General features: G+C 35.7%; 1 protein-coding gene across 2 annotated transcripts; it reads right to left on the bottom strand.

The window, feature by feature from the left end:
* Window positions 1-669: 669 nt before the first annotated feature.
* LOC137387712 (sialate:O-sulfotransferase 1-like) lies at window positions 670-21802 on the bottom strand. 2 transcript variants are annotated; one of them, XM_068074208.1, is made up of 8 exons: window positions 21693-21802; window positions 15825-15943; window positions 15372-15590; window positions 14731-14962; window positions 10648-10757; window positions 5071-5251; window positions 4795-4870; window positions 670-1319 (listed from the first exon to the last, which is right to left on the bottom strand). In XM_068074208.1, the coding sequence occupies exons 2-8, from the start codon at window positions 15934-15936 to the stop codon at window positions 1200-1202; spliced, it is 1050 nt and encodes a 349-aa protein (XP_067930309.1). In that variant the 5' UTR covers window positions 15937-15943; window positions 21693-21802; the 3' UTR covers window positions 670-1199. The 2 variants fall into 2 exon arrangements, with proteins under 2 accessions (XP_067930309.1, XP_067930311.1); XM_068074210.1 differs by lacking the exons at window positions 15825-15943; window positions 21693-21802 and having other exon boundaries at window positions 14731-15005; window positions 15372-15466.
* Between the last annotated feature and the right edge of the window lie 2512 nt (window positions 21803-24314).

The raw sequence follows: 24314 nt of genomic DNA, 5'->3' as shown, positions 1-24314 counted from the left end.
CTAACTTGGTTATATAGGCAGCTTCTACACACATACATTTTCCAATTTACCTGCAATCAATCACTCCTTGAAAAATTATATGTGGCTTGTAAATGTACAAAACTATGGTAATAATGTTTCAATTGGTCCGTAATCTATTCATTGAGCCCTTGTAAAAACTCACTTAACACATGCATCTAATCATCTGCTGATTAGAAAAAAGTCAAAACGACTGAACCACAGAGATTTGCGAGAATGCATACATGTAAATTTTATAAACTTTTCCACAAATGATGAACAGCGAATATAAGCGGCAGACAATTTGCTCTTGTCAAAATTTGTGGCTGCAGACCCCAAATATTATTTTAGGAGTCAGCAATCCCGCCATCTGTATGCTTCTAGGAGCAGCTCTACAAATGCATTTCTTACAAACAAATTCTTGAATGTTTTGCAAAATGGTGACAGTCGATTAAGGTTATAAGTTTTGCGGGTTTTTATGTATGACCTTGCCAAGTCATCACTCTAAAGTTCATGGTTGAAACACAAACCTCACACTCCACTAGCATGTTAGACAATCCAGTAGTGTGACTCATTTTTGTAGAAAACTCCTGCAAGCAATACATGAGCCACCTAGCATCAAACTGAAAATCTATCTACTGTATATGTAAAAAGAAGTTATTCACGTTCGATTGTTCACCGTTTCTGCATGAATAAATACATGTAGAATTATTATTTTGCCATATACTAATAAATGAGACAAACAAAAATGAAAGGAATGACAATAACAGTCATGACTTAAAACAGTAATGATAATAATAATCATACTGGCAATGTGACTAGTCAGGTTGATCCGTTGAAGAAAAATAAATCTCATTTAAGAAGACTTAAAATAAACAGAATGAAGGAGAAACAAGGAATAAGATTTGAACACACACATGAGCTTCAGAGAAAACTAGAGATTCAGTAACTATAAGTAGATCACCACTTGTTAACATGGTGATCTAGAAAAGACATGAATGGAAGCTTGAAAACCGCCGCAACCAGTAAAGCTATAAGGTAATCTTAATCACCGGAAAAGATGTCTGTGTTGGTATTTCATACCATCATATGAAGTTTTCTACATAAAACAGAATTAAAGCTGAAAACAGAGGTACAGTCCCCGTATCTTCTCCAGGACTGTTTCAGATTATGTCCTAGTTGATGGCATTGTACAGATTGCATTAGCCTCTGTTCACACGATAGAACTTTTTAGGATACTTTGAGCCCAGCAATTTATGAACTCTGGCTATATAAGAGTTGATCTGCTCTACGATTTCCAAGTCTTTCTCGTATATGTCTTCCTGTAAAGAAAATGCAAATGGTCGGAACACTTACACCAACATATTAAAAATGAACTCACACAAAACTTTAGTTGGTTTCATCACAAAGTGTAGGTATTTTTCTAGCATTGGCAATTGTTTTTCAATTATTGTTTTTGTATTATTTGTGATTGTTTTTCATGTTTGAAGTGATCTGACTACCAGGATGTTTCAAGATTAAAATTGACAAAACTTGTTAGTGGTTAAAATCCTCAGATCAAGCAAAAGTGCTCAAATAAATTACTCAGTTACAGGGAAAGCTAATGAGCAAGCTACACCAGCTCATGTCCACTTCTATCGTCTACTTTTATCTTCACCAGCTCAGCAATTGGCTTATCAGTGTAGCTGTCCCACCGCTCCAGCTAAGCATTGATAGAACTGCTACTTTGGAGTCCGTCATTATACAAAGAATGGGTGAGCAGTTACGAGGAACATAGCCAATGAAAATTCAGGTTGCATATATTAAAATTGAATTATATTTATGTTCTCAGAGTTGACAAACTGAAAAAAACTAGAAAGTAACACGCGAGTAGTAAAAATGCAGGATTGAAAAGACAACGGAGAAGTTGCGGCAAGCTGGATAGTTACAGAGAGAGCATACTATAGAGATTTACTTTACTAACTTCACTGTTCACCCTCTTTTAGTTATTAAACTATTTTCCATTTATAATTATTTTCTAGCCGAATGCTCGGCGTAGCGCGGATATTAAAAAACAGCCTATAAACAGTTGCAGGTAATGTAGTTGCCTGCAGCTTGCTATTAGTCTGGCACATTGCCAATGGCTAATTTGAATAAGCTAGTATTCCTATTGCTAAACTACTAATAAGAGTCGCAAGATCAAGCTTTACTGACATTGCGCTGTAACGTAATGCAGGGTCGCTATGCATATTTTAACCGACATAACGACTCATCTCGCCCAATGAAACCATAAATCTTGCATAGCTCAATGGTTTAGCATGTCACCTGGGAAATGGCAAGTTCTGAGATCAAATCTCATGCGATATGGGTTCTTCATTCCAAGATTTTAATAGCTATAGCTGGACACACCGATTCACAGACACAAACTTTGAGATTTATATATATACTAGCAAATATCCGGCGTTGCATGGGTATTAAAACTGCTTATAAACAGTACCAGGTAATGTAGTTGCCTTTGGCTAACTTGAGTAAGCTAGTACAGTCATACTTCAACTTAGGAGCTTAATGCATTCTGGGACTGAGCTCGTATGTCAATTTACTCGCATGTTGGTGCAATTTATTTATATATAGAACAATTAAATATATATTGATTGGTTCTTATACTTTGAAAAACACAAACAAAAACACTTAAAACAAGATATTGTAATAGAAAAAACATGTTGGTAATTGTCCTAACTTACCACATGCTTTCAAAAAGCAACAAATAAAAAATAATGGAAGAAAATGTGATTATTAAAATGTAAATACATACAATAGCAGCTAATGCTAGCATTTGCCAAAGAGGGAGAGAAAAGTTATCCTTCATTACAACATTTGACTTTGATAAATTTGGATTCTGATGCACAGACTTAAAAGCAAACTTTTATTTTAAACTTAACGTAATTAAAATTCCTTTGGCGAAACGTTTAAAACGTTCATAGTTTTTAATTTCTTCTCGCGGCTTAGCTAATTTTTCCTTTATTTCACTCTCACAATCAGCTGGTCGTTTTAAGAGAAACCTATCTAAGCCTTTTTTGCCCTTTCAACATGTTGCAAAAAAGGACGAACACATGTGTTGTCATAAAGGGCGAATGCACGACCATTAGCCAACTTGTCCGAATGTCTATTTTTATAAACTTGATAGATAGCACCGACCTTTTCACACAGTATCGTTTCAGTTGCGCTGTCGCTGGCTAATCGTTTGTCTTTTATCCAAAGCATGATCAATCTCTCTATCTCGTCGTAAAAATCGCTATGCCGTTTGGAAACTACGGTTAGTCCTTTTGCAGGCTTAATGCCTTTAATATTATCCTTCTGTTTAATAATTGTGCATATTGTGGATGTATTTCAGTCATATTGGCGAGCCAGCTCAATAACGCGTACACATTTCTCATATTTTTCAATAATTTCACATTTAATGTCAATTCTTATCATTCATTTTTTTGCATTATCCTTTATTGTACCGGTTAACTTTCGGTCTATGCCCAGTACTTTTAATTCACATAATTCTGCACTGAAAAACATGCACAAAAACACGATGCAAAAGTATAACCTGATCAGTTGAAAAATACAGAGTGATGCTGTTCTCATAAAACACCTCCGACATACATGGCCACTGGCTCATATGTTAGTGCTAAAACTTGCTTACAAGCTGGCTTGTATCTGAAGTTTCTCATATGTTGGGGCACTCGTGAGTTTGAAGTATGACTGTATGTGTATGTATTGCTAAACCTACTGAAAAGAGCTGTGAGAGCAAACTTTAGTCACATTGCGTCTCACAGAATGCTATGCCTATTTTAACAGACGTAACAGCTCATATCGCCTCAGAATTCAATACATCTCTAGCTTAAGATAAGATAGTCTTGGTAAGAAAATAGCCTGGTGAAAGGGAAATTCCGAGATCAAATCCAGCATGAAGCGGATATTTCATTCCTAAATTTTAATGGCTATAGCTGGATGCACCGATTCACAGAATTACATAAAATACAACAATGATATTTATATATATATAAATGGATTATCATCCATCCGACACAAAAACGAGATGTGTATGTTCAACGACTGGACAAGTCATGTATAAGTCTTCTGAACCAAGTGACGTCAGTGCTCAACATAGTGTCATACCTCGACATACGAGCTTAATGCGTTCTGGGACTGAGCTCGTATGTCAATGTGCTTGTTTCTCAATGCAATATTTCCTATAAGATACTAAAAACCAAATTAGTCCATTCCCATACTATGAAATCAACCACCTAAAACAGGATATTACGATGGAATACGTGTTTTATGCTGCTATAATTAAGTACCTATGCTTACAAAGAACAATTACCTATTTCGTGGTTATGATCTGCAATAAGTTGTAATATTACTATGTGAAGTATTGTATGGAGTTTTTACATAGATATATATACCTATATATAGGTATATATATCTATGAGTTTTTACCTTCTATACAGCCATGGTGACTAACGGCGGTATGAGGGATTTAAACCCAATTGAAAAAGATGGAGCGATGCAATTCTTGAAAGCGGTCTCTCACAAACTTGGCCACTTAATGGCTATTGAGAACCGGCTCGTATGCTCGTATCTTAAAGGTTTCTCATATCTCAAGGCATTAACTAGCTCAGTGTTGCTCGTATCTTGGTTTTCTCGAATGTTCGGGCACTCGTATGTCGAGGTACGGCCATACTCAGTACTCTGTTTCAAAGCGTGTACACAGACTGACAATATGGTGCAAGTACACATGAACATAGTTCGTTACTTCATAACAAAACTCACCTTATATGAATCAACATCACTTTTACTTCTCTTCAGTTGGGGGTTCATTGAGTCCGCCATGACACAACAATGTCGCCTAGCAACAATAGAAAATATTATTTTTATAGAAACCAATAACTATGACACAGAACTGACCTGAAATGGTACACCAAATTTTGACCTACCAAACTGATGACCTATGATAGCATACCTATGGTTGACCCATTAAATTTATGACCTATAATAGCATAGCTATGGTTGACCCATTAAATTGCTGACCTACAAGAAAAAACATACCTGATGTTTGGGCCATCAAACCTGTAGCCAAAGAACTTCTGCAAACTCTCTATTTCATATGCAGTGTTTTTCCGTACATCGTTGTAGACAAGGATGTGCAGGGGCTTGCCAAACTCAACCAGCCAGTACTTTGCATGGAGCATCCATTTTTTTGTATAGCTTTTTATATAGTCCTTCCATACTGTCAATTAAACAAAATTGCTGAGACATATGTAGCAAAAATCTAAGCTACTTGGTGAGTAGATTGACTATCAGTGTAAAAAAATTTTTTTTTTACAATGTTAGATGAACTAGCACTAAATTCTAGTAGACTTTATCAGAAATAATCAGTATTTTTCTATCATTTGTGATTGATGTTAGGTGCTCTTATTGCCAGGATGTTTTAAGACTAAAATCAACAAAAAATGATCGCAGTTGAAACGCATAGATCAAGCGAAAGCGATTATGACGTCTATAGTTGCTAGATCAAGCGAAAGCGATTATGACGTCTATAGTTGCTAGATCAAGCGAAAGCGATTATGACGTCTATAGTTGCTAGATCAAGCGAAAGCGATTATGACGTCTATAGTTGCTAGATCAAGCGAAAGCGATTATGACGTCTATAGTTGCTAGATCAAGCGAAAGCGATTATGACGTCTATAGTTGCTAGATCAAGCGAAAGCGATTATGACGTCTATAGTTGCTAGATCAAGCGAAAGCGATTATGACGTCTATAGTTGCTAGATCAAGCGAAAGCGATTATGACGTCTATAGTTGCTAGATCAAGCGAAAGCGATTATGACGTCTATAATTGCTAGATCAAGCGAAAGCGATTATGACGTCTATAGTTGCTAGATCAAGCGAAAGCGATTATGACGTCTATAGTTGCTAGATCAAGCGAAAGCGATTATGACGTCTATAGTTGCTAGATCAAGCGAAAGCGATTATGACGTCTATAGTTGCTAGATCAAGCGAAAGCGATTATGACGTCTATAGTTGCTAGATCAAGCGAAAGCGATTATGACGTCTATAGTTGCTAGATCAAGCGAAAGCGATTATGACGTCTATAGTTGCTAGATCAAGCGAAAGCGATTATGACGTCTATAGTTGCTAGATCAAGCGAAAGCGATTATGACGTCTATAGTTGCTAGATCAAGCGAAAGCGATTATGACGTCTATAGTTGCTAGATCAAGCGAAAGCGATTATGACGTCTATAGTTGCTAGATCAAGCGAAAGCGATTATGACGTCTATAGTTGCTAGATCAAGCGAAAGCGATTATGACGTCTATAGTTGCTAGATCAAGCGAAAGCGATTATGACGTCTATAGTTGCTAGATCAAGCGAAAGCGATTATGACGTCTATAGTTGCTAGATCAAGCGAAAGCGATTATGACGTCTATAGTTGCTAGATCAAGCGAAAGCGATTATGACGTCTATAGTTGCTAGATCAAGCGAAAGCGATTATGACGTCTATAGTTGCTAGATCAAGCGAAAGCGATTATGACGTCTATAGTTGCTAGATCAAGCGAAAGCGATTATGACGTCTATAGTTGCTAGATCAAGCGAAAGCGATTATGACGTCTATAGTTGCTAGATCAAGCGAAAGCGATTATGACGTCTATAGTTGCTAGATCAAGCGAAAGCGATTATGACGTCTATAGTTGCTAGATCAAGCGAAAGCGATTATGACGTCTATAGTTGCTAGATCAAGCGAAAGCGATTATGACGTCTATAGTTGCTAGATCAAGCGAAAGCGATTATGACGTCTATAGTTGCTAGATCAAGCGAAAGCGATTATGACGTCTATAGTTGCTAGATCAAGCGAAAGCGATTATGACGTCTATAGTTGCTAGATCAAGCGAAAGCGATTATGACGTCTATAGTTGCTAGATCAAGCGAAAGCGATTATGACGTCTATAGTTGCTAGTTCAAGCGAAAGCGATTATGACGTCTATAGTTGCTAGATCAAGCGAAAGCGATTATGACGTCTATAGTTGCTAGATCAAGCGAAAGCGATTATGACGTCTATAGTTGCTAGATCAAGCGAAAGCGATTATGACGTCTATAGTTGCAAAGAGACCGAAAGAATAGAGGCGTGTAATGCTGCCACTTGAACGCAACAGCCTACATCAATTAGAGCAACTAGTGACATCTTTTCAAATGTATTTTCCTTCTGAGCATTTTCACTGCCATTAAGTTTTGTCAATTTTAATACCGTGTGGCAGAAGTTTGCCGAAGCCAGAGCTGGCTGCCTAACTGATACCGATGTGATTGACGTCTGGATTGGGCCGAGCCTCAAGCCGGCAGTCGATACGACCGCTAGTGAGACTTCTGGTCAGCCGAAGGTCGGCTCCTGAGTCGAACATGCTACCAAGGGGCGGAGCCAATCAAGAAGCAGAAGTATGAAAGGAACAACTGAAGCCCGGCTGATTCCTGGCAGTCTCGTGCATACGATTCATTGTATGCGAACACCTTGAAATGTTTGTATTCTTGTACAATATATATTTGTGAAATATATATCTACTTGTCGCCTGGCACTCGAGTGGTTTGTTTCCTTGTGGAACAGGAGAGGGAGCAAGACAGTTTTCTTTCAACTTTAAACATCCTGGCAATCAGATCACCTCAAACCACAGAAATAATCGCAAAATGATAAAAATATCAATAATTTTTGATAAAATCTACTAAGATTTTGTGTAATTTCATCTTCCAGGCATTAAAAAGGTATGTGGAGGTATGAGTAATTTATAGTGGCCAGAATATTGATAATTGTCCTTCCTCACAGATGATAAACATCGCTTTCTATTCCGTGATACCAGCATACTATATCCGGCATCATAAATTTCAGTTTATGAAATTTCTGTTACTACAACCTTCTATTCCCTATTCTGACTCCTCTGCAAAACTATTAGATTACCAACTTGAAAACCGCTTTAGTTCAACTCACTGAATAATTCTTTACTTCTGTCTTTTGCTTTTTTGGCGCATAACGAAAAACATTATTTTGTTGAAGTCTACTGATGCCGATGAGAAGTTATACATACGCACAACAAAATGGGAAACTCACCTCTCAGCATACAAGTAATCCTCGCACAACATGGAAATATAGAAATAGCATAGACTAGCAACCTTATGCATATCCAAATCACCAGAGCAGCAAGGAGCTATTCCATTAAGGTCAAGAAGAACAAACAACATAGTATACACCAAAAATGACCTGAGCGTGCATTTAAACAACTTCAAAAAAGTGTTGCTAATTATTTGTAATAGTCATGCCCACAGCAAGCGCAGAAAGTCGACAGCCCCTTTGAGAGATTCGGAGAAGCAGAAACATTGCCAGAAGTGCAAGCCATTAGCCATCACATATTACTGCTTAAAAGAGGAGCAAATAGTAGGAAGAGCTTGGGAAAGTATTTACTAATTTCCAAGCGCTATCATCCAATTCCATACCTATATGATATCGCTGAAATGATATTAAAACAAATATGATATAACAGATCAATCCCCAACTGCTGCCATGCATGATAATAAGGTCATGTATGGCAATGGTTAGAAATGCCGCTGCCATACATGACATAAATGCTATTAGTTTCATATCATTAATGCAGTGATGATATGAAAATAATAGCAATGAGCTTTTTGGTAAGGTACAGCATAGCTAGATATTTATTTCAAAGATTCTGGGCTGCAGCAAACCCTGAGTAAGAAAGGTGAGAAAACACACATGCTTTTTTTATTTACTGTACCACAGAATGTAGCTGACAATCAGTGTTTGGTTGACCAAACAGATTAAACCTTTCGCACGTTTAATCTTGATTTTATCATGATACAGGTAAGGTTACAAAAGGCTTGATATCAATACCAAAAATAGGATTCCATATCTATTAATAGCAGAAAATACAAAACTGTGACTCCTTACTTTTTTGCAGAACGAGGACAATAATTGTTATGTACAGTGAAACATGGATAACTCGCCCTCGGATATAGCGAACACATGGTTAACTCGACTGGATTTGCTTGGTCCGTTCCCACGCAATGATAAATGGCTCTATATAACTCGAATTCAACACTGTTATAACAAACTGTTTTTTGCCCAACGACTACCGAAACGGTTGCTATCGCTTTAGAAAATCACTTTATTCAAAGCCATAGAGGTAAACCTCAACTTTTCGTAATTCATAAGCGTCGTTATTACCTCCATCGGCAAAATATTTTTGTCAACGACTGTTCTAAAGGTTTAGTGAAATTTGATTAATACTGCTATACGATGAATAGCGCGGACTGGCCCGGCCACGGGCGCAAGGATTTTCGCCACGCACATACAAAACAAAAATCGCATGTTGTTTTGTATGTGCGTGGCGAAAATCCTTGAGTGCGTGACCCGGCTAGCCCGTGACGAATATTTTTCCGAAGTTGATTCCGTGTTGAATCAACGTCGGAATGTTGAATGTTTAAAACGTCTTAAAATTTGCTTTTATTAAACGTATACGTTTTCTTAGCTAAAAAAACTATTCATCGTTTGACCTAAACACAGAATACGTGTGTACATTCAATAAGTATCCATTCAAAAAGCGTGAGTGATATACAATGTACTGTTAAACCTCGTAAAACTTTTAATTGAACTGCCTCGGAGTGTTGCTCTTAACGAATCCCAGGTAAAGTAAGGTAATCTTTCCATAAACTTCAAGAAAGATCGGCAAAATTGATCGTGGGTAAAACGCTCAAAAGAAAAAGATGTATTTTCTTTGAGCATTTCAGCAACGATCAAGTTTTACCAATGTCAATCTAAAAAAACGTCCTGGCAATAACATCACCTCAAACAACAAACCAATCTCAAGTGATAGAAAAATCTCTATACTTTTTGATAAAAACGTTTTAAACTTTACATTAGAAGCATTTAATTTGAAACAAGCCATTTGTGCTTTTGATTTATATTATAGTTTGTATATGTTCATGTATCTACTAATAAATAAGTGAATACATAGACTTGTGACAGTGCTCTGATAACTTGAACACTCTGATAATTCGAACACTTTTGCTCGGTCCCTTGAAGGTTGAGTTATCCGAGTTTCACTGTAATTGGTTTTCTACCTGAATTTATTGGCCTTTTTGGGTCTATATACTGACTATTTCAGGTTTCCAAAGGAAAGGAGAGACATTCAATTGTGTGTGTGGGATGTAATTTGCAGGTAAAACATGGAAATTAACAAAAATAGAAACATAAAGCAAACAGGACTGTCCGATGGCTCGAGACTAGCAGTAAGACATCCCCGCTAAGTCTACGCGTAGTTTTTATTTTTCTTCCAACTTCAAATTTAATTGAATTTACTTTTAGCTTATACAGAGTGGCTTGAAGTTTAATTTAAAAACTAACAACACAGACAGCATTATAACTACCATTACTGTTAGAAACTGCCAGTTCAGGATTGCTAATGCTGCCACTAGTATTGTGCCAAACCATCTGCTGACTCTTAGGTTCAGCTAAGCTCTACCGATCAGGAGTAAATTATATTGAACTACTGAGTTATTATTGAAGCACATTAAAACTGCAGAGAGAGAGAGAGAGCGCTAACAAATGTTTGTAAGGACCACGAACAAACCTGGATTGAGCTGCCCAGTTTCGGACTCAATAAATTTTTCTAAAGAAACGGATACAGCAGCGTTCTTCCTGCCTTTGTCATCTTTGTCAATTCTTCTCATGAGTAACTTCCTACAAATCCAAGAGAAACGTTAGAAGCAAGAAGATAGCATCACATTGTGGAGTTGAATGAGATAGAAGCGAACATCAATAGTATCAGCATGAACATGTCAATAGTATCTTTATTAAATTTGAACATACCATGAATAATGTAGTACCTTTAAAGTTACTGTCAACCATAAACAATTTTTTGTCTATATTATATTGATTCAATTTGAATGTAACATAAATACGTAATAAATAATGTATACATTTTTATATGGGCAGAGTTGTTGGATGTGAACGTGATCAGTGATTTTTAAATAATTTAATAATTCAGTTTGCAAATAAATATAACTTGGTCTTGATATTTTTCAGTATTTAATATTTAGCATAGTTAGCATAATGATGTTGATATTGAATTGACATTTCCCATTATTCAATTTGGAGTCGGCTCTGTAAGATTTTACATCATTTGGTTCTGAAATTTCCCAGTAGCCTACTGTTACTTGATTTGATAATTGGTTACTAAAATTTCTAGTATTTGGTATTTTATTTGGTATTTGATTCGGAAATTTCACAATATAACTATTTGATTTGATATCTGATGACGAGAAATTGCAGTGTTTGGTAATTTATTTGGTATTTTAATATAAAATTTCCTAATATCCCTATTTGATTTGGTAATTGGTACTGAGATTTCCAAGTATTTGATATTTTATTTGGTATTTTGTTTTGAAATTGCCAAGTACTACTATTCGATTTGGAATTTGGTTTCAAGAATTGCCAGTATTTGGTATTTCACTTGGTATTTGGTTCTCAAATTTCCCAGTAGTACTATTTGATTTGGTATTTGATTTACAAAATTGTGAGTATTTGATATTTTAATTGGTATTTGGCTCTGAGATTTTCAAGTATTTGGTATTTTATTTAGTATTTGGGTATGATATTTTCCAGTATTTGGTATTCTAATTGGTCCGCCAAATTGGCCAATTACCCAACAGTGCTCTACAGGCTTCATCACCAGCTCTCACTAGATTGTCTTCATCCAACGACCAAACACGAGCAAAGCGATTGTTTGAGAGCTTTATGATAAATGCATATGTGCACACAACTCACGAAAATTATTCATGAGCGGTCGTCGCAAACCCTTGTACCGAAATCTCATCAACAAATTTAACCAATTTTCAATAGAGTCGTTCAAGTATAACAACGATACAAATCACATATAAACCTATTAAAATATGTTACCAAGTCTTGGAAATTTGTAGACAATATCCTAAAACTAGCCCATCTGATCGGATTATACATAAATAGACAGATTAATTTGGCCTAAAATCACCATTAAAACCATGACAAGCCTTTTTTAATCAAAATTAAGACCGGCCAACAAAACACTGATAAGGCCGTGCGACAGAGAGTAGAACCATTAAGTCATGCACATTTCACGAGAAAAACGTGCACATTTCACCAGTCTATGGCAATGTCCAATTGCCAAAGGTTTCTAATATCTTTCCGTTTTTAATCTTGCAAAAATATTTAATTATAAGAATAATAATTCGATATTATAAAATTATTATAAGATTTAATTATAAGAATAATCATTCGAATTTATTTATCCGAAGGTTTCTGTAATAAACGTAGACCGTTTGAGTCGTAGTCCGATTTACAGGTACGAAATTGTGGTACACAGTTTATCAGCCTGTTTTTTTTGTCCAATTACGGAAGGTTTCATTAAATTATTTAGAACGTTCTCCAAAATTCTTTGCATCATGTACAAGCTAGGGCCGAACTACAATGCCCCTTTATGACGAAAACATTTTTTTATTTTGCTCCAGTTTGCAGAAAACTTCCAGACGCATGAATGCTGATGCCCACTTTCTGTTACAGATCTCTATCAAAGCCATTCTACATTCACCACAACCAACTTTCAAACTGTGTATATTACACAGCAGCTTGCCATTTTACTTCTAATATTGCATTTCAGAGATATAATAAACATATTTCATTATTGCTGTTGTTAAATTACATACAGTACAGTGGGCCTACAGCTTTAATTAATATTTATTTTATTGTTGTAAATCATAGGTTTGAGATAGTAGTAGATTAGGTGTGATTTTTATACACCTTTTTGTTTTGCATAAATGACTTTTTGAATTTAATTTCAAAACAACTTGACAACTACCATGGACATACAACTTCCCAGAACACCACGTCATGGCTGTCGCAGTGGCCGTCCACGTGTCTCTCAATTATTACAGCTCAATAGGAGGATGAATAGAAGGTCCTCACAGCAACCATCAACATCAAATGCTAATGTTCAACAACACGCTACTCAAATTAATAACAACAACTCGTCTGATTCAGAGAATTCTTTAGTAGATGTTGTAGGTGATGTAAATGACATGAACTTGGCAGCCCCTTTGTTTCCAGATGATGATCATGATTTTATGGACATCATTGACCATGAAAATATTGCACAAAACTATATTGCTCCTCCCAATGCTGCCCCCCTTCATCACATTCCTCATTTTCAATCTTTAGATTGTCCCGAGTTTCAATAACCGCGTAACAACTTTCTAGGCAGACTTGACAACAACATATCACAGCTCACATGTACTGGATGTAATGAGAAACATTTCATTACATACAATGCTCAAATACAACTATGTCATATGTGCCAACAAGTTAGACCTGACAGTGTTAATAAATTCAGTGCAGCCAACAAGATGGACCCAGGTCCATCCATCTGTTGAATTGTTATCTTCTCTTACACTTATAGAGCAGTTACTCATTGCTAAGGTTAATCCTACAATGACAATATTCCGTCTTCCGCGTGGTGGCCAATTTGGGTTCAGAGGTCATGTCATCAATTTCTCTCAGAATGTAAATGACTTTGTTATAAATTTACCTCGCCAACTACAACAAGTTGACATCATTGTCCTTCGTTGACGCATTGACCAACCTGCCTTGCCAGCCAATCTCTTTACAGTTCGTCTTTAGCAGTACCCTTTCTTTTATCCATTATCACTTTGGTCGTGGGCTGTATGACAGGGGAATTTCTATGACAGGGAAATCAGCTCTCATTAGATTGTCTTCCTAGTTTGTTCGGTTAACCTTCAGAAAAAGCCTATCTACATATAAAAATCTCAAAGTTTGTGTGTATTTTGGTTTGTCCAGCTATAGCTATTAAAATATTGAAATGAAGAATCCGTTTCATGCTGGATTTGATCGCGGAACCTCCCCTAACGCCAGGCAAATATTTTACCAAATGAGCTACGCGAGATTGAGGGATTCATTGGGCGATATATGTTGCTATGTGGGTGAAAATATGTCTACCGCACCTATTTTTATGTTTGCTCTCCCAGCTCTTATTACTAAGAGCCATAGATAACTAGCTTACTCAAATTAGCCATTGGCAATGTGCCAGGCTAATGGAAAGTGGAAGGCAACTACATTACCTGTCACTGTTTATAAGCTGATTTTTGATACCCTTGCAACGCCGGGCACTTCGCTAGTTTACACTATTTCCAAATTTTTGTTTTAAGAAAATGCCTATTTTTCAGTATCCTCAAAAATAGACATTTCACGATAAACCCTATTTCAATTTGCTGAAATAGGGTTTGCTTTATAGTCGCAATGCCAAAGTTTCAACATCATCAATATCAAAAGTCAAACACTATGCAGTTCAATCTGGATAGCGTCTAATTACTTTCACTTGGTAGATTTTTGCTCCACACATCACTCGTCTATCAAAGATTGTAGCTGAACTCTAATTGATATCAAATGATCGCATCCAACACAGAGAGTCGTCATTATAAAACTTACCACCAGAATGCAAATTTTGTATTTCATCGTTTAAAACCAGAATAAGGCTGATAGACTATACTCCGTGTGTTTCTGGCATACATAATTTTATGATACTATTTATTGGTCCGTGATTCTTAGATGGCCCACTACTGGAAAGAGAACGCAAAGCCTGAGATTATCTAAAGTTATTTCTTACCTCTTATACTCGGAGTAGCAGGCATCATACGGGTGTCTGAGGAGGAGAGCTGCTCTCTTCGCGTGAGAACTAATCTCTTTACCATTTTCATGCCACCATGGCTCATGGGATTTGAAAAACATGAACTTGCTTGTGTTAACAAGTGAGGCATCTGGTTGAAGCATATGCCCATAGCCATACACTGCATATGGATACTTTCTTTCGTCAGGAATATACGTATACGGTGTGTATCCTAGAAGATATTGACACAGGGATACGGATGTATGGTGTGCATCCTAGAAGATATGGACACAGGGATACAGATGTGTGGTGTGCATCCTAGAAGATATGGACACAGGGATACAGATGTATGGTGTGCATCCTAGAAGATATGGACACAGGGATACAGATGTGTGGTGTGCATCCTAGAAGATATGGACACAGGGATACAGATGTGTGGTGTGCATCCTAGAAGATATGGACACAGGGATACAGATGTGTGTTGTGCATCCTAGAAGATATGGACACAGGGATAAAGGTTTTCAAGTAAAATACTATAGAGAAACAATGTTTATAGATTTAACTTCACGCATAAAGATGATTCATAGGTTTGGCTAAAGGAAAGTCACCACACAGAAAGCAAAATAAAAAAGTAAACATACTGTGCAAGGTGGCCAACCAGCGGATCCAATCATTTCCACTTCCTGGAGCACCAGAAATAAAATGGAGAGGGAATTCCTGAGTGACATCAAACTCATGAGTCTTGTAAGTCTCACACTCCCCTTTTATGACCGATATGTTTCTGCAGGCCTCAGAGTCGACACTCATTACCATTGAGTCTGTACTAACACGAGTCTTCTGGAAATTTATTAGTTGCCAATCTGCGCATGAAACACAACTATCCTGTTCACAAGGTTGCAACAGTGCGGTCAATGCAAGTGTAAAACTGGAACGTTTCACTTCACTGGAACGTAAGCAAATATTTTTTTTAAACTCGATCAAATGTAGCATAGTTCTGATGTACAAAACATCAATTCACATGAATAGATAATAGAAGAAATCCAAAACTTTTTATACACTAAAGCTCAATTAAAATAAAATACTTCAACCGTTACCTCTCTGAGGAACAGATGCGGATGTTGACTCCTTGTCCACTTTGACGAAAACCACGATCATAAATATAACAACCAGGGAAGTCAGCCAAACCAAGGATGACTTGATTCTCATTTTTAAACTACAAATGAATTATTTGTATAAATAAAAACAAAACTGTGCAAAGAGAGAAAATCAACGAGTTAGCCATATGCCTACATATAAAGTGAATATATGTACATTAATGTACAAATATAAATATTGGTTTGCCATGTCTACATATGTATATATACATGAACAATTGGTCATTCTAATGTTCAAAAGTAATTCTGCAACAAAACAAATGAGATAAAGTAAAATATGAAGCTGCAGAAAAACTCTATATTAATAATAGGTGGAGTAATTGCTTAAACTAAAGGTCCAAACACACTAGGCGATTTTATCGCGTGCGCCAAGAGGAGGGCGGAGATATCGCTGGAGTGTGCCTAAACACACTTGAGTGATTCACCAGCAAATGATATAGTGGGCAGGCTCACAAATTGCCTATAAAATTCCGTATCATTAGTTTCTTTGGAGTTGCTAATAAATTTAGGTAAGTCGATATGGTGAAACAACTTCCGCTTTTGTTATTAGGCCCATCTCATTTTCACGGATTGTTTACTACAAGACAAAAAAAACGATTCTTGTATTTTCAACAGTGATATTTTACGATTTTCATATATATAGTTTACTTTATAGTAGTACTTTGAGTTTACTTTTTTATATTTAATATATTAAATATTTACCATTCTCAAGATGGTCAACCTGCGCAACGATTGACTTCAGATGTTGGTTTTCAACTAGGAATTTTTGTGTGTTATGTCGTACAGGACTGGGAGTGCTTTTATGAAATTTATGAACAATTCAGTGTTTGTTTTGATGATGTTTCAATCGTAATAAAATAGCAAAATTTTGCTGCTGTACGTTGGTAAACATCGATAAGAAATAATTACCGCCATAAAAATGCATTCTGGGAAAATCCAACCAATCGAAATGCATCTTGCTAGTGATAAAGTTGTGATAGAGAATGTCTAGCGTTATCGCTCTGCATGAGCTCACTGAGCGAGTTCTAACGCAAATAAGCACCACTCAACGCGGTATCACGCTAAATATCCCCTGGTGTGTTTTCACCTTGAAGCACATCAATTACATAAGTACTGTTTCAGCTTATTCAGGTTCTTCAATATCTTGGCTTTCAACTGAGCCATTGTTTGACAAGTGAGACAGACAATGGTTGGTGTTTATATTCTAGAGCTCTACCGCAGAAATGTTCAATGGTATAAGCTCGGAAATTGTGACATCACAATTTTCATATTCGGTGTTGTGTGCTCTTACTGCTTATTTTTATCGTTTACCGCTTATATTTATCAACTACGATAATGACGCTAGTGGCAGGCGAAGTTAAGACAACTCCAAAGAACCAATGAAGATGACAAAGGAATCAGTGTCATTAGCTCTCCATGTACAAATTATTTTTATGATAAATAACTCAGATTCCAAGCGCCATACTATATTTTCCCGATGATATTATGCACTAGCCTTCTCTTTTTATTGTGATTTTGAGGGGCACGACTGAGGTTAATTAATTTCAAGCATTGCGTGATCTCGCGAGAGTGCAATCTAAATATAGTCCTAGGGCCACGCCCCTGCAGGTCACAATTTAATCAATGTGATTTCATTACCTTTACCACCATGGATAGTTAACAACCAGGTATGTTGTTAGTAGTCATTTCTGTTTTTGTTTAATTTTGTTGTAGAAGACAACTGAATTAAATCAATCGTTGGGGTTGACTCACTGCACTCCGAGATTGTTCAAAATAAAGAAGCCTACAGTAAATAACTTAATCTGCCTATAAGCTAGTATCCTACGCAAGGCGATTAATTTAACTGTCCAATACACCTGTTTTCTATTTTCCATATACTGTAATTTATTCGAATATAATATAAATATTTTAATTTTTTATATTTTTTCCTTGTGATATTTAATTACTAATTAGTTATTCATCAAGTTCTTAATCATTTCTGTATGGGACAAACAATGCCATCATATAAAACGATGTAAATTAATGTAATACTAATTACTATAAACGTTTAAAATGAATGAAAGGATAACAAAGTAAACTCTAACAATCACCCGAAATCTATTAACCCAGAACATGTGTTTGTATTGGTCAGGCGTTAACACGATCTCTGGGCATTGTTGATTATCTAGAATCCTAATTTATCATTAGCGCTCTCTGGGTTTAAGAGCACCGATTGTCACAGAAAAGCGCAGCCTCAGCGAAAGGGATCGACGACCTAAGGCTAAATGATAATTATGACACCACATTGTGGGAACCACAACCAAGTGTTTTTTTATTGCAGAATATACTTTTGACACCCTGTTTTTCATAGTTCTATTATTCTTTGGGTATTGACTATAGACTTATTCAAAAGCCAAGACTATGATGGACTGAAATATATGATAAAAGCACTTATGTAATTTATGTGCTTTAAGAGATCTGGAAAGTCAAATTTTTCTTCGCACAAATCTGTTTCGTGGTATCAATTGTATGTTGTCCTTGTGCGAAAAAAATTTGACTCTAGTTTTGTTATACATGTACATCACTCTGTCTTTTGTCCTCGTATGTATATCTCTACGCGTTCCGGCTATAGATCTTAAAATCTTGGAATAAAAAATCTGTACCAAAGAACATTTGATCTCGGACCTACCCATTCACAAGTCTGACGCCGTACCCATTGGGCCAACGAGATTGAGTTGTTAGGTTGCCGATATAAGTAATTATATGAGAGCAAATATCCAGTGGCTTTGCGTACTAAGTAGGGTCATAGCATAACGTCACGAAAAACTGTCGGCTCTTCTTATTAAGTGCAATCAAATCTTCCATTGGCAATGGGCCAGGCTAATAGCAAGCAGCTCTCATTACTTCTCATTGTTTATAAGACAAAACATTTTTCTCATGATATGTAGTTTGAAAGTTAGAATGGCAAATGTTGTTATATGTTAAATACAAATCAATTTTCTGTCCAAAGATGTTTTGATTACTCGGGCAACGCCTGGTAACACAGCTAGTGTATGTACATACACTACACATACCAAAATAAGATTCCATATGCATTGAAAGAAGGCAGTAAGAAAAATCGTGACAAGTTACTTTTGTTCAGAATTAAAATGTACATATATATATATTTTCATACATGTATATCTCTCATCGTTAAAACATTAGTTTCATAAAGAAAAATAAAGAAAGAGCACTCAATACACCAAGTCTAGTGTGAATTAGAATATAATATAAATGATGTAAATTAGTTAAATCATGATTATTTCAGAACAAAAAGAATCAATTTTTTTTATTTTGCCATAGATTCAAAAATTTTTTTGGACAAACAAGCGAATTTTGACATGTGTAACAAATCTGTAAATATTCCTCTGGCATGAATCAGCAAATGTGATAAAGATAATTGACTGCGCGTGTTGTACAATGGTACAGAAACACCTTATTTATTTAGTTTATTTGGTAAACCACAAAGCAGGACTAATTGTGAGGCAGAAACTGTAATTGGTACAATTTTTTTTAACTGCTCTGTTTAAGAAACTTTGATTCTACTAATTAACTACTTTTAAAATAGTACATTTTTTTGCTCATTCAAAAATGAGAAACCTTTTAGGTACTAAAACATGGTAAGCTGGTATTTACATTTCGCATAATCAACAGCATCGATCACATCAAGGAAGAGTGTACTTGAATATTTTCGTTGCGCCATTGAAGTTTCTTTGACTGTCATTCGTACTTTGTGTAAAAATGCTACAATCTCTACTCGACTAACTTACATGCAGTTTGGACATTGAGTTTATATGGCTGTAAAAGCAAGAAATATAAGAAGTTGTCAAACCAAAACATGTAAGTCCGATTTTTCAAAAAGAATTATGAATTTTCCAACCCAGATATAAGAAATGAATAGCACTTAGCTTTTAATAAATTTATACAAATTTGTTCCCGCAGATATAAATCTGCGTTTGCCATGTGATAACTTCGGAAGTTATTACTTGATCAGAGCAGATCTACGTATATCTGTTTGAAAGAAAATCGCAGCAAATTGGCTAACAACCAAGTAAGTACTCTTATATTTTACATTATACTCCAATTTTACAATTTATCTGAAGATCCTGAATGTTGAGGTGATTGGGAGTCGATGCTTGACAATAATAATTTACACTAAACTAAAATTTAAACTTTACATTACAGTTATACCTCGACGCATGAGTGTCCCAGCCTAGGAGAAATTTGAGACATGAGGAAAATTCTAAGCAAATTTCTGCCTTGAGATACAAGACCAACTTGACATATGACCATATGAGTTGGTTCTTGAAGCGGTCAATAAGAGGCCAAGTAGGCCTATAAGAGACCAACATTGCATGTCTTTCTCATCGGATCAGTTTGAAGATGTTTTAGAAAGGCTGGCTAGAACGAAAGTGAAAGTAGACGAGTAAAAAAGACAGGCCAAAAGATCGAAGCAGGAAGAAAAAATGTAAAACCCGGAAAATTAGAATTTAGTATAACGCAAGATTAAAACTTATTTTATGTGTGTGTAAAGTGAGCTAAGTCTATTTAGGAAAAAGTTAAAGTTTATGATATTTTACGTGTCACAAAAGTGTAGCGAGTCGAACGCGTTTCTGTCGTCGAGTCTCTCTCTTCCGCCATTATTCCCTACAATGTCTTGACGATAAGACCTCCACACAGTACTGTACATAATAATGTTATACCTTATTGCAGATCATAACCACTAGATTTATAAACCACTAGTTTTTTTAAAGGGTGGGAACAGATTAATTTGTATTTACTTATTTTTATAAACATTTATATAGTGTATTTGATATGAGAGAATTGACATAGAGCTCACTCCCGGAACGCATTATGCTCGTGTGCCGAGGTATGACTGTAGTGCACTTAAATAAACATTAAAGAGAGACAAAGAATATAAAACTTGTTGAAAGATGTAACCATAAAAAAAAAAAAAATTGATAATATAGAAAAAGTTGGCAGATGTAGCATATACATTTAAACAATGACTACAAAATATAAACGATAGCTTTTCACGTTGCAAAAGATGTGACAACACGCTCCGCAAACACAGAGCATCTTGAAGTTGAGTCTTTATAAGAGATATCAAATACTGATAATAAGTCACCTCTGTACTACTTTAAGCTGTGTCTACAATCTATGCGTAAACATCTACTGCATGAAAAATCTGTTGTTGTACAAATAGACTTTGTTGTTTGAAATAAAAACTGTACAGCATTTGATTGCCGCTGCTAGTTCAATAGTAGATAGCATAACCTACAAATGAAAACTCAATAGAAAAGTGCAACTATCAGCAACACTTGCCTACTCTGTAGGCCTACCTAATACAAATAAGTACGAGCTTGCCCATGTATATTAGTCCTACTCAGGTGTTTTTGCCTTGAGTATCTCCTACTCATACCTGCCAACTCTCACGCATTGGGCGTGAGACTCACGCAATCACCCCGAAGAAAAAATGAAAATGCGTGAGATTTTTGCACCAATTTCAACAATTTTATATATACTATCATTGATACATCAATTGCTCCAAAACCAAATCTCACGCATTGCCCCACTCTTGGGTTGGCAGGTCTGCTCCTACTTTAGATAACCAAATCAAACTTTAATTATGATTAAATTTCAAACTCTCAAATCGTTTTGAAAACGAAAGTTCGTTGCCTTGTAAGATTGTTAAATGTTGGCACTATCTTATTAAACCTGAAAAGAAGTTTGAACACGTTTAATGCGGACTGCACAACATAGCTATTTACTACAAAGATTTTCGCTTACAGAACATCTCGTATCCATAGCTTAGTCAAGCAATCCAAATATTTTACTACTTCAAGTTTTTACAAAAATAAGTTTTTTTTAGAAAAAAACGTTGCTTAGTAGAAAGATAAATAGTCTAAAATAATTGATACGCGTGACAAAATGAACATCTCTTCGTTAATTCGCGTATGAGCATTATACAGAGGCGCATCCAAAAACGTTTCAAGTGCAAATTGCGGAAAGAAAGTTAGAATTATTGACAAAATTTGCCATGAATCTCGCTAAGAAAAACAATTTAATAATTAGATAGTTATTAGCAAACATTGATTGCTATAAACATAAAATTCCTAAAACAATGGAGACTGTCCTATGTTCTGCAGGCTCTACATTCTGCAAGGCCATGTTTCGCCAATCGTTAAGGTTCATACAGTAAATTTATTGCTGTCTAAACATTGCGGCGCAAAAGTGACTGATGATTTGCCAAAAGACATTAGCTTTGCCGATGTTTCTCGCGTAAGGATATAATATGGTAAATAAATGAATACGCTTATGTAGGAATGCATGTTGGAGCTTATGCTGCAGGCTTATGCTTATGCAGGAAGTTGTCCAAGCGATTATATTACCGCATGTGAAGGTAGATGGAGGTTTAGTCGAAAAACTAATACGGTAGTCGAAACCGTTGTTGCCTACAGGGCTATTTGTCGAATTCCTAGACTTTAGTCTAACTTGAAGACTATTGGTCAAGTATTTGGTCACTTTTTGCGGAAATGGTCACTATCCACGAGAGCATAACTCTGAATAGAATTAAGTCGTTTGCAGTTGTAGTGCTACAGTGCCGTCAGAAATTATGAGACCACCTCACATTTTAAGAGACAAGGTGGTAGCAATGATTTACTGACTTAGTTTTACAAAAAACTATCATAAACCATATACCATTAGATGCGGAATTTTCTACTGATTAATATAAAGCAAATTTCCATCACATAACAATCCATACTTATTTTTTATTTCATTCGAAAGGCATATGCAACTGATAGAATAAAAAAATGAAAAGATATTTTCGTTTTTTTATTAATTTTATTAATTTATTCTTTTTTTATTTTTTTATGCCAAACTATTTGACTTTGTGAGATTACAGAATGCACAACACATAGTGATGACATCACGTTTTACCACTAACAAGCTATGCGGTCGGACACTGAAGAGATAACTTAATGACACTAATTCTATCACCAATTTTAAAAAAGCAATGAAAGACTCCTGATTTACTTTACTAGAACAAGGAGAAATTTCTGCATCTATTGATGTACAATATGTGGCAAATGAATGAATTAATATGGTGCCAGCAGAGGTGCAAATTTGAACAAAAGCGAGAATTATTGGGTGGTCTCATAATTTCTGACAGCACTGTATATCTTCTGATGCTGGAAGTAGCTAGTTGGTACTATTATCAGAGTTGGGGCATATTAAAATTGTGCTATATCAATGTATACTAACCACACTCTCAATGCATCTAGAGCTGCACAATGTGCAGTAGGCAATTCCTCCTTGCAACAATACTGCTTCCTACACATTAAGAAATACTGTGGTGGACGCCGGGCCATGACTCCGTAATTTATGCAAATAGTTTTATATGTTATATCGTACATGCTGTGTTTGTGATTGTTAGTATAGCTTATGTGTTTGTATGTTTGTTGTTAGTTGGTGAAGAATCAACTGGAGATTTGTAAGTTTAGTACTTTAATGTAAGGTTCACTCGACTCACAACAACTACAAAACAGAAATGACAATAACTCAAGACAACTGATAAAACAATATAACATGCATGCAACAAGCATAACACAAACATGCTGTGTTGTTCTTTTTATTATATCGTTATTAATTTGTCCATATACTATATCGCTATTATGTCTTCGTTTATCGCTGTATTATAACTAGAGCTGCACAACGATTATAAAATTGATCACGATTAATAACTGGTCTGAATCAGTTAATCTTCAATTAATCTTAGAATTAATCTAGCAAAAACCTGCATATTCTAAAACAAATAAGACAGCTACATATAGAATAATTATATTTTAAACAATTGTTAGCAGTAGTACATGTTATGTACAATGTACATAAGTTATAATGTAATAATTATTATGAGTATGAAAACTGTCTATGAAAGTCTATAATTAAGTCAGCCAAGAGTTGAGGCAGTACAGTTTATTCAAATTATCTGAATAAAGAGATGCCTTCTTCCTACATACAATATGGCCAGCTTTAGAGAATAGCAGCTCAGAGGGGACAGTAGTGCCAGTAGTCAGTAGTATTAGTTATTGTCTGCGACAGCTGGTGATGAATTCTGTGCGGTAGGATGAGAGTTAGTTAAAATATATCTTAATGATGATGTGCTGTGGTGGCAAGCAAATTCTTTCTGGCATATACTGTACACTGCTTTTTTGTTTACTCTTCCAACAACTTACAGAAATGCGCTACCTAGGGTGGAAGACATTTCTCTGCTTTCATGTTCCAATAAAGTGTCAATCTTATATTACTAATATTCTGAAGCTAAAATATGATTGTGATTCTTTTGAAAAATGAAAATACATATATAATTTACTTAGGAAAGTTTTTAAAAATAAACAAAAACAAACTGTA

This window comes from Watersipora subatra, chromosome 2, assembly GCF_963576615.1.
Source record: "Watersipora subatra chromosome 2, tzWatSuba1.1, whole genome shotgun sequence".
NCBI classification, from domain to species: Eukaryota; Metazoa; Bryozoa; class Gymnolaemata; order Cheilostomatida; family Watersiporidae; genus Watersipora; species Watersipora subatra.
This window is presented reverse-complemented; position numbering and strand designations above follow the sequence as displayed.

Excerpts from the sequence above, each read along its gene's own strand:
- LOC137387712 (XM_068074208.1), bottom strand. The coding sequence starts at position 15,936 with ATGAGAATCAAGTCATCCTTGGTTTGGCTGACTTCCCTGGTTGTTATA. Across the intron at positions 10,758-14,730 it reads TGCTACTCCGAGTATAAGAG|GAAGTTACTCATGAGAAGAA; the intron begins GTAAGAAATAAC and ends TTGGATTTGTAG. Across the intron at positions 1,320-4,794 it reads GTGATGTTGATTCATATAAG|GAAGACATATACGAGAAAGA; the intron begins GTGAGTTTTGTT and ends TTTTCTTTACAG.